Source organism: Cyprinodon tularosa, unplaced genomic scaffold, assembly GCF_016077235.1.
Source record: "Cyprinodon tularosa strain WSP-4 unplaced genomic scaffold, ASM1607723v1 ctg234, whole genome shotgun sequence".
Taxonomy (NCBI): Eukaryota; Metazoa; Chordata; class Actinopteri; order Cyprinodontiformes; family Cyprinodontidae; genus Cyprinodon; species Cyprinodon tularosa.
Window position 1 is genome coordinate 377,048 of NW_024038875.1, and position 11,478 is coordinate 388,525.

The following is an 11,478-nucleotide window of genomic DNA, read 5'->3' on the forward strand; positions in this document are numbered from 1 at the left end:
GACTGGTTTGGGCCTTTTTTTATGTGTGTTTTTTTTTATTATGATACTGAGTTTTTTTAACATGAAGTGTGAGAAATTGGAGCCTTTTTTTTCTTCCTCATGTGGTTCGCACTCCTTACCAGTTGGTGGCGGTAATGCTCACCGAACGTTTTTGTCAACCGCCAAAAAAAATCTAGAAGAAGAAGAAATTGAAGGCGCAACATGATCGTTTGTCTTTCGCGAGCTTCCGTCCACTATGTATCACACGTGACCCAGTCAGTTGACAGCACTGCAAAACACGACTGTTGATCAGGAAAAGAAAGAAAAGACAGGAGCCATGGACCATCGGGTGGACAGAGTGGGCCTGTTGTCTCCTCTGGAGGAATCCAGTGCGGAGATCAGCAGGGACAGCGGCATCGTGTCCCAGAGCGCCAGCAGCCTGTCCATGCTCAGCGAGCTCTCCAGCAGTGGCACCGTGTCCCAGAGCCCCAGCTTCGGAGCAGCCGCCGCGGCTAATGTTGTTTCCAGGAGCCCGAGCCTGAACCGGGCAGCGACAGAGGACGGGCCTGCCGACCAGCTGCACCATCCGGAGCAAGACGAGGAAGTCCTGAGACAAACTGCGCTCCAGTACTCCTCCTACATCAGAGCCACGGCAGGAGAAGAGGTCTGTTCTATCAGATTATCAAAACATGGAGACTTCAGCTAGCTTAGTGTTTCTACGATTGTTTATAACCATGCTGTTGGATAGTCACCTCTAAACACAACTATTTGAAATTAGCTGTTTACAATCTTATCCTATTAATGTGATCACAGCTCTCACAGTGTGGGAGTTGCTGATCGTTTCCAGCTCTGTCACCCCTGACATGGGACATTAACTGGATAGGCATGACCCTAGGATTGTTATGCTCAGACAGGAGGACAGGTGGACAAAGGCTGCTGTGTCCTCAGCTTGATTTACCCTGAGTTTCCTTGTGTAAATTTGAGACTTCACGTGGTTTCTAGATAAGCTGTAAAGAAGAGGTTGATTAGTTTATATTGCAAAAGTATTTAAGTTCCCTTGAACTCTGCAGCACTTTGTCACAATAAACTATCTATAACTAACTTACCTCAGTGGGGTTTGTTGGAGTCAATTTTAAGGCTTTTTCTGCAAATTAAACTCTAGAAAGTATGGTATTAATTTATATCCAGTGCAGCTAAATAAGTATTTAAATACAGCTGTTAACCCCACTTGGGTTCCTGAGAAACATCCTTTGCCAGCGCCCAACCACCAACCAACCCCCGCAGTTATAACCTAATCAGAAATCCATTATCTATCCCACTAGAGCCACTTCTATGGAAAAAAACATGCTGTAAAATGATCCATATATTGAAGTTCGTATCACAGTCAACAATGAGCAGAAAGCTGCCTGCATGTCCTTTTTAATATGATCAGACTCTAAATGTGTTATCATAATTCTGAGTTTTTATTCATCATCCCTCTACTGTGGATTCCATACATATACATGTGGAAAGAATTGTCGTTACCCTTCATATAATGAAAGACAAACTCACAATGGTCACCTGCTGTCTCTCCAGAAATAGCTTGAATCATCCATCCATGGTGCCTATCTTCAGATAGGGTGTCCAAAGAGGCGGGTTACACCCTGGACAGGTTGACAGTCCATCTCAGGGAAACACGGAGACAAACAGGACAAACAACCACTCGCACACACACTCACGCCTAAGGAGAAGTTAGAGAAGCCAGTTAACCTAACAGTCATGTTTTTGGACTGTGGGAGGAAGCCAGAGTTCCTGGAGAGAAACCACACATGCACGGGGTCATCATGCAAACTCCATGCAGAGAGACCCCGGGCCGGTAATCGAACCAAGAACCTTCATGCAGTGCTACCAACTGCACCAGTGTGCAGCCCTGAATCAGACCAACTATATAAAATTTCAATTGAACTTGTCAAATGAAAACCAGACATTGCTTTTCAACCAAGCTTCAACAGAATGATAGAAAAAAAAAAAAATGAGAAAAGGCTGAAAACAATGTGACCATAGGGACATATTTCATTTTTTTTTATTGAGAAATTGCATATACATAATATACAGGAAAAGATATATACAATATTTATAGAAGAAGAGACATTCATATTAATGTAATTTCAAGTACAAAGTAAAAAAAAAAAAGGAAGTAGATTTGCCAAAAAAAATTGAATTTACTTTTATGAATGGGAAATCTGCCAAATAATATATACAGATTAATTAGTTTTGCCAGTTCCTTCTTCTAATGATTGCTAATTGGCATCAAAGGTGAGTAAGGTCAATATAAACCCCACCATTGTTCTCAGTAAATATATTTCTCGCGGCACTATTGACGTGACTAGGAACTGAAAGATCGATATTATGATTAATCACAAAATTAATTTTTTTTCCCACACCCCTACTCAGTATTCTTAGCCGGTAGTCAGAAAGGGATCCCTGTCTGGGGCAGATGGTTATTGTGGCGAAGAAGACATTGAAGGTGTGAAGCAAGTTATGCTAAACCTTCATTTTAATATATCATCAGAGCTACATTGATAAAATAGAAGATAAGTTATGGATGAATAAAGATAATCAACTCTCTGATATATAAATATTGATATAAGAGTCGGCTTTTGAAAACCTAAATATTCAACTTATAGCTTTGCTTATGTTTTAGATTTACATTACATTTCCTTCTCTTCAAATGATTTATCTTCTAGATTCTGTGCCTGGAGAAAAGCTTGGAGGAAATGCTGACAAGAGTTGACGAGTTTGTCGGGATGCTCGATATGGTAAGCATGAGAGGTCTCTGAAACACCTGAAGTAGATTAGCACCCATTTGAATGTCTGTTATGTTTTATTATCTCCCTAGATTCGCAATGATACCTCCCAAATCGTGAATGAAAATCTACCAAAAATACAACACAAAGCCGATGAGATGAGACAAATATACAGAAGAATTGATAAGTTGGAGGTAAGTTGACATTTCAAGGATCATGCCAACATTTTTTCTGATTTAAAAGTACTTTGCCTTAGATCATGGTTTGGTCTGTGCAGAAATGATGGCAGTAGATTTATTTATTATACAATCAATACTTAGCCTAGTATACCCAAGTATTTTTCAATAAACATGTAACATAATCATGTTTTGGCCAGTAATATTTTCCCCCATGTTATTGACCACAATATTTAGAACCATCTAAAGTCAGTCTTTAGAGCTTTTGCCTTAGAAACTTGAGATTTCAACAACTGTTGGTAGAGATTCCATGTAGAAAAACAATAATTTAGCATTAATCCGTGGCTTATTGGGAAAGTACTGTTTAGCTTTTCCATTTTCAGTAAGTTTTTATCACTTCGCCCCCCTGAATTTGTTTCAAATCCTCTGGATCATTGCAGCATGATGCACCAATGTAGTTACTGTCTCCTCTGAAAAGTTTATTCAACATTAATCAAGGTCCAATCATTTACATTTTGTTCATAGCCATACAATTTTCAAGAAGCTCTCAACAAAAATAAAAAAAATGTTCTCTAATGCTTGTTGAGGATTTGTTTTGGGTTCAACCAAGATTTAATATGGGCTGCTATTTTAAGTTAATGTTAATATCTGGTTTAAAATGAACTATGTTTGAAGACCCTTTAAATAGAAGAGACTATATATCCCATAATGCATGAGAAGCAGAAGAATTTCTGAGAAAAAGTTGCAGCTTTAAGCGCGGCTTTGTGGGGAAATTTTTTATTTTTTTCTTCCTCTTCAACTCTGTATGCTTGTTCACCCTTTTATTCACTAAAGTTTGATTGAATCAATCAATCGGTTCCTGTTTGTCTTTGGTTTAGTCAATTTTACAACAATGCTATTAGACCTGAAAAGTAGGTATAGTTGACTAATCAAAGGTCACATAGAATCTGTTTTATGTGCCAAACGTATGTGACTCAACCTACTGCATGAGCTACATACTGAGGGCATCAGGTTACAGAGCTGATTGTCTCCTTCTCTACCTGGCAACAAGTAGGCATATGAGTTCTGATTGGATAAGAATTATAAACATGAATACAGTTCACATGATTATTCATTAGATGCAAGAAGACGAGTCAAATTAACCAGGGTTCCCGCGGGTCCTTAAAAAGTCTTAAAAGGCATTGAATTCTTCAAAATAAAACTAAGGCCTTAATTGGTATTAAAATGTCTTAAATCAGTCTTTCGTAGGTGTTAATTTAAAAAAAATCATAAATAGGATCATTTTTATAACGATTTATTTTTGTAATCTAAATAAAACATTATAATGTTCAATTTTTTTTTTTTATTTAGAAAAAATAATGGCTCGCCATTATTGGCTCCATCCTGATAGCGGAACCAATAAAAGCGTTGTTGCAGCTGGGATATTTGGGAGATGCGCCATTAACTTTTTGTCTGAGAAATATGAGCAAGTGTAAATGTAACGAAAATTGGCTATCCAGCCAAGAGTTTTCTCCATGGCTAAAACCAGTACCAGGGAAAATACATGAGGCACAGTGTATTTTGTGCAAGAAGCGATTCAAGCTCGGAACGATGGGAATTAAGGCAGTGGAGTCACATGCGAAGCGCGAAACACAAAATGTCAAAATCAGTTACCGAGAAACAGCCGTTTTTTTTCCACCCTTGTATCTGCAACGCCTCCACTTATCACCAAATCAGACATACTAAGAAAACGATACAAAGAAAAATAGCTGCAAAAAAGACTTAGCACTGGTTTGGTTGTGGCTTTAAAACTGATTTGTTTTGTTCCCTTCTAAAACAAAGTTTGTGAATTCAGTTAAATAATTGTTAAAATATCTGTCAGTTGTGTGTTTTTAGCTTTCTTCCTGTATGGGAAGCTTTTGAAAATTTGAAACATTAGTGCAGTGGTTTATGTTAAAATAAACCTTTGGGTTAAGTTGTCGCAAGCAAGTTTTTCTTGTGTTTCTTGTGAATTTGGTCTTAAATTTTTATTTCAAGTGGCATTAAAAAGTCTTAAAAAGTCTTGAATTTAACTTGCCTTATGCTGTAGGAACCCTGATTAAAGTCATTGTTTGACTTGTCTTCTTGCTATTAAAATCTTCTCTTAATAATAAGATTCCAGTAATTTGCTGTCCATGCAATTTAAATGAAGCATGTTTTCAAATTGGATGTGCACAAGGCTGGAAACATGACATAAACTTTGTGAGCTCTCAGAAAGGGCTTAATATACTAGTTAGCATAAGCATTGAACACGCAATCACCTTCCAATTTTCCTAATTTCTAAAGCTGCAATTCACATTCAATTCTCCCCATATTTCTATAACAACTCATCCACTCCAAATCCAAACCACACAAGTTCATAGATTATGTGAATTATAATTAATTAAACACCTGGAAGAGGTATTATTATATTTTGTACTTCATAAAATTAATTAAATATCTCCTATCAAGAATATACTAGTAGATTTGACCATTCATCCCCTGTTGAATTCTGAGATTAAAGTCAGAATTCTGACTTTAATCTCAAAATTCTGACTTTAATCTAAGAATTCTGACTTTTTTTATTGTCAGAATTCAGTCAGAATTCTTAGAAAGAATCCTCTTCCATATTCTCTAAACATTGTGGGGATTATTGCATTCTAAGGGTTTGGTTTTGGTTTCCCCTTCTTCTGAACCTCTTTCACAAATCTTTAAATGTGCCTTAAGATGCTTTGTCTTCAGCAGTGGAGTTTTGCAGAGTGAGCTGATATTTTTTTCCTTGTCTTCCCTTTTTGTTATACAACTGGGGTTTGATACTTTTACAGATGTGAACTGGCTTGTTTCTATTTACAGTTTCATGTCACTGATATATTAAAACGCATTTACATAGAAAAATGGTGATAAGTTCAACTTATTTTACCCACTGCAGATTTGACCTTCTCTGAGAGCTTAGAAGAACCTGCAAAATCATGATCGCTGATCAACTCTTTATTTTACACAACCAACTGTTTAGATCTCATACATTTTTTGGGGAATATGGCTGTATTACTTTAATGCATACAATGTAGTTGAATTGTTAGGTTATATTTCCGTCAGTAGTCCACTTGATTTGAAGTCAAATTTAAACCTCCAGGCTAAGGGAAATGTAGCATAAGCATTAGTGCTCTTTTGTTTTTTTTTTTGGATTCTGAAGTTAATCTTCTTACTGTTGTGTATTTGCAGGCCTTTGTTAAGATGGTTGGTGCAAACGTCAGTGCAATGGAGGAGCAGGTCACGCAGGCAGAGGCAGAACTCGGAACGCTACCGAGTGCTTTCAAGAAGATCCTTCGAACTATGACTGCCCCAGGTTTCCTAAATGTAAGAATTTGGTAACATAAGTGGTGAATTTTGGTCTTTTGTTTTATTCGGTTAGACTGTTTTTTTATAGAATATCATGGTGCTGTGTGCTCTAAAACGGATCATTCACTATTAATTATTTGCTTGTAGAAGCAGGCCAGCCCACGAAGACCAGCCCCACATCAACGCCAAGAGGTCCCCAGCGTGTTCCGAACTGATGACTATTTCTCCTCACAGCCAGACCAGTGACAGAACTGTCCAATCAAAGCCTGGTTCTAACCTCAGAGGCCTGTTATGTGAAACTATACTGACAACTGCCATCCCTCTGAGGAGGATCTATCAGTGCAAGTGGCCTCAAGAAGCAATAGTAGCTTTTCCTGAACACCTCACAGGAAGTCGTACTGCAATTTACCACAGCTTTAGGTCATTTTGTTTGAGGCAGCGACAAACACTGAACTGTAGCAACATATTTTTTTTTATAAGTGCCTACAGGGGTCTGATGTGTTCCAGGTTTGTGAAGAAAATACGATAAGATGGTTCAACTTTAACAAGACAGGAGGAGAGAGGGTATCCTCCTTGTTTAATGGAGACGGTACATACGATCAAAAGGACAGAAATTGATCCCAGCCTCTTTTTCTACAAAAGAAAAAAAAAAGTTACTGGTGTTTGTACAGATCTGCACGCTGAACTAATCTGTATTTATTTAGGACTAATGGCCTGTCCCTCAGCAATACTGCTGTTACCCAATTAAGCATTTCATGTCTTCCATCTCAAAATATCTGCTTTGTTTCTAGCCTTATCTACCTGGCTGTGGATAATAGTTGCTTCACTGACATGGGGCTACAACTTTAATAGCACCTTTTTTTATAGATCAAAGCACAGGCGCAAGGACAAGTGGTTGGTTTTACGTTCTTTTGTCACACTTGTAACTAAAGGCTTTGTGCCACAAACTGTGATTTATCACTACAGGAAAGTTTTATTTCATCTCAGCATGATATGATGTGCCCATTATATTTAATAAATATATATATAATTTTTTTTGCCAAAATAGTTGGTGCAGGTCTCCTTTTTACATGTTGACTTTGGTTTAATTTTTTTAATAACCAATAAAATGTATTCAAGTCAAATGATCTCATGTTAATTCATCCTTTTTTTGTTGTCAAATATATGTGTAGCCACAAGATTTAAGATCTGTTCATTGGTTTGAGCTGCAAGCATTAAGGTTTCAACTGTCTGAGCAAACTGAGACTCCATTGAAAGAATATTAGCCACAGTTGTCAGGTAAGCTCCCTGTATTAAAATTAATCACAAGGTTCTTAATTCAATTCAGTTTATTTATATAGAGCCAATTCACAACATATGTCATCTCAAGGCACTTTACAGTTCACCAGATCATACAGTCAAATTGATTCAAAGTTTTCTATCTAAGAAAACCAGTTGATTTCATCGACTCATGGACTGGAAGGCAATCGCTCGCAATAAGCATGCTTGTAGTGACAGTGGAGAGGAAAAACTCCCTTTCAACAGGAAGAAACCTCCAGAAGAATTAGGTTCAGTGTGAGCGGCAATCTGCCGAGGCCGACTGGGGTTCAAGGAGACAGAAGCAGAGATAAAAAAGGCGGCTTAATGCCAATATCACCTAGGAAGAAATGAGTAGAGCTGTTGACATATAAAAAATGGCAAATATCCAGGTCTAGATGGGTTAGGCAATAGTTTTTATGAACAATTTAAGTTCGAACATGTACGTATGAGAAATGTTAAACCATGCAGGATTCTACCAAATAAACTCTTTTAAAAAAAAACGTAAAGATATGGGAAAATCTCGTCTTAAATACCATTTATTTATTCAATTCTTAACACTTTCCCAAAAAAACTAGCCAATAAACTTTATATGGTGCCAAAAAAAACATGTATAATCTGATCAGAGCAGGTTTGTTCCAGTTAGAAAATCTTTTACTGCCTTTAGGGGCTTGCCTAGTGTTATTAGTTGTGCTAAAATGCATTACTTAGCTATTGAATTGTTGAATTGTAAGTTAAATTGGCAAACCTCTTTGCAGTACTAGAAGATTTTTACTGGGACATGATCTAATGGATTAAACTATTGTATAAAAATCCCACTGCTTGAATCGCTACAAATGAAACGCTGCCCATTATGGCTTTGTAGATGAATTAGACAGGGGTGTGTGCTTAGTTCAATGTTTTTGGCTCTTACATTGAAACTGTATGACTTTATGCTGATGACTTTTTCCTCTAAAGCACACAGCCTTAAACGGCTGTTCCAAATATCCTGTCTGGTATTGAGAAGGTATACGATTTACCTGGGGGGAAAAGTGAATTGCTCTCCATTAAACTGAAGAATTATGAATTACATTTCTTCTGTTCAAAGTGAACTTTGAGAAGATCATCTACCTGGCCCTGATAATAAAAAATAAAAACTTATTGGTAATTTATTTTTGTGTTCCTCTTTTGGAGATGCTTAAAATAACATTCACTTTTGGAAAAGCTTCCAATTTACTGAAATGAAAGGGTGAATTAGAGCGGAATGCTTTTTCTTCAATACTATACACATGTGGACTAAATTGTTGGTATTCCTTGTTTAATAAAAGAAAAATCCATGATGGTCACAGAAATAACCTGAATCTGACAAAAGTAATAAATAAAATTCTATAAAAATATTTCATTTAAAGTAAGACTGCTTTTCAATCATGCTTCAACCAAATGATTTTAAAAATAACGTAATAGGCTTAGGCAAAAGTGATAGTACTGTCAACATCACGTTTTGTGACTTAACTTTTTGAGGCAATCACTGCAATCAAACTCTTCCTGTAACTGTGAGGGGTGTGAAGGAAGCCATTTGTTAAGAAAGAAAACCGACCTTAAACAGCTCTCAAAAACCTGCAATGCAGTGAAAGAGTTGACTCCTTCCCAGAATAATCACAACCTCCACCCACAGAACACCTCGCCTATTTAGCAGGCCAACAATTCCCTCTAATGCCCCCTTTCAGAGACATAGACAGGTATCTGGTATTGCAGGCTAACAAAGAACCCAAACGACCCCCCATTCCTAAGGGACGAACCCGTTCGTCCGGTTCAATTTGCATGTTTTCTAAACCAAAACAAGGCTTTGTTTTTAGTCCACTCTATAAAGCCTCTAACTCAACACTATTTCTAACTTTTTGAATTGAAATTGCTTCCTGGATAGAAAGCGAAACATCTTCAAACTTGATATTAAAGTCCAGTGGATTGTTTTTTAACTTTTTTGGAGCAGTGTGAGCGGCCTTCTCCCAAAGGTGACTGGGGGTAAAACCAGAGAGGTAGACTTAAAAAGAAACATATAGGGACACTGATTCATTAAAACTTCCAATGTTAGAAAAGGTAACATAAAGGTAGATTCTATAAATGGTTTCGGTCTATGAAATGAACAGTTAAGTGGATGAGTTCTCAGTTGGTTTTCAATGCCAAAAGGGAGGAAAGAGAGCGCATATAGTTAGTTAGCAAACCAAAAATATAGATACATAGCACATATCCTTTTTACTTTGATTTCAGTGTTGAATCCTGCTTTTATTCTTGATTAGATTAAATAAAAACAAAGGGTTAAATTTTTGCTAGCTTTAACACTGGTTCTCCAACCCTGTTTTTTTATACATCTGTGTCAAATCAAATCTATTGTCAGCTCAAAAGATGTAAATACCCACTTCAAATGTATTGAGCTTGGTTTGATGCCATGCACTAAAAATAATTGATAAAACTTGCATATTTGCTTTAAATGCTTCAAATTTAAAATTAGATGTTTGCACACATATTTTATCTTCATATATAGAACTATCCTTAATCAATAGCATAACTCATAGTTCCAAGGCCCTCTTCTTTGTTTTAACATAAAGGTTTTGGTAACCTTTTTTTTTATATAAAAAATTGTCAAACAACAATTTTTCATCACTTCAACTTCGACTCCCCCGTATTCACATATTCATTCTGTCTGCTAAAAAACTATTTCAGATATCTAGAAGAACATCAAATTATTATGTTATTAAAATTACAGGAATTTGTCACCGATTCTGTTCATTACCTTCATGGACAGAATTTCTAGGCGCAGCCAAGGTGTTGAGGGGATCCGTTTTGGTGGCCTTAGGATTGCGTCTCTGCTTTTTGCAGATGATGTGGTCCTATTGGCTTCATCAGGTCGGGATCTGCAGCTCTCGCTGGATCGGTTCGCAGCCGAGTGTGAAGCGGCCGGGATGGGGATCAGTGCCTCCAAATCCGAGGCCATGGTCTTGAGCCGGAAAAGGGTAGAGTGCCTTCTCCGGGTCAGGGGGGGTGTCCTGCCCCAAGTGGAGGAGTTTAAGTATCTTGGGATCTTGTTCACGAATGAGGGAAGAAGGGAGCGGGAGATCGACAGGCGGATTGGTGCAGCGTCTGCCGTGAAGCGGGCGCTGTACCGGTCCGTCGTGGTGAAGAGAGAGCTGAGTCAAAAAGCGAAGCTCTCGATTTACCGGTCGATCTACGTTCCTACCCTCATCTATGGTCAGGAACTCTGGGTCATGACCGAAAGAACGAGATCGCAGATACAAGCGGCCGAAATGGGTTTCCTCCGTAGGGTGGCTGGGCTCTCCCTTAGAGATAGGGTGAGAAGCTCGGTCATCCGGGAGGGACTCGGAGTAGAGCCGCTGCTCCTCCACGTCGAGAGGAGCCAGTTGAGGTGGCTTGGGCATCTGTTTAGGATGCCTCCTGGACGCCTCCCTGGTGAGGTGTTCCGGGCACGTCCCACCGGGGGGAGGCCCCGGGGAAGACCCAGGACACGCTGGAGAGACTATGTTTCTCGGCTGGCCTGGGAACGACTTGGGGTTCCTCCTGAAGAGCTGGAAGAAGTGGCTGGGGAGAGGGAAGTCTGGGCCTCCCTTCTTAAGCTGCTGCCCCCGCGACTCAACCCCGGATAAGCGGAGGAAGATGGATGGATGGATGGATGGATGGATGGATGGATGGATGGATGGATGGATGGATGGATGGATGGATGGATGGATGGATGGATGGATGGATGGATGGAATTTGTAATTGTTTGTTTCAAATCAGGGGTGGTACAGTGGGTAGCCCTGCTGCCTTGCAGCAAGAAGGATCTGGGTTCAATTCCCGGCCCAGGGTCTTTCTGCATGGAGCGTATGTTCTCTCAAGGTACTCTGGCTTCCTCCCACAGCCAAAAAACATGA

The 11,478-nt window shown here is 38.8% G+C and overlaps 1 protein-coding gene across 1 annotated transcript; it reads left to right on the forward strand.

Moving 5' to 3' along the window:
* The first annotated feature begins 208 nt into the window (after positions 1 to 208).
* Positions 209 to 7,401, forward strand: bloc1s4 (biogenesis of lysosomal organelles complex-1, subunit 4, cappuccino). The gene is made up of 5 exons (XM_038287036.1): positions 209 to 643; positions 2,706 to 2,777; positions 2,858 to 2,959; positions 6,161 to 6,295; positions 6,425 to 7,401. The coding sequence occupies exons 1-5, from the start codon at positions 317 to 319 to the stop codon at positions 6,521 to 6,523; spliced, it is 735 nt and encodes a 244-aa protein (XP_038142964.1). The 5' UTR covers positions 209 to 316; the 3' UTR covers positions 6,524 to 7,401.
* Positions 7,402 to 11,478: the final 4,077 nt, after the last annotated feature.

Bases quoted from the DNA above. Each gene is read 5' to 3' on its own strand.
- bloc1s4 (XM_038287036.1), top strand. From the start codon at position 317: ATGGACCATCGGGTGGACAGAGTGGGCCTGTTGTCTCCTCTGGAGGAA. The intron at 644-2,705 runs GTCTGTTCTATC...TTTATCTTCTAG, and splicing joins GAGCCACGGCAGGAGAAGAG to ATTCTGTGCCTGGAGAAAAG. The intron at 2,778-2,857 runs GTAAGCATGAGA...TTATCTCCCTAG, and splicing joins TTGTCGGGATGCTCGATATG to ATTCGCAATGATACCTCCCA.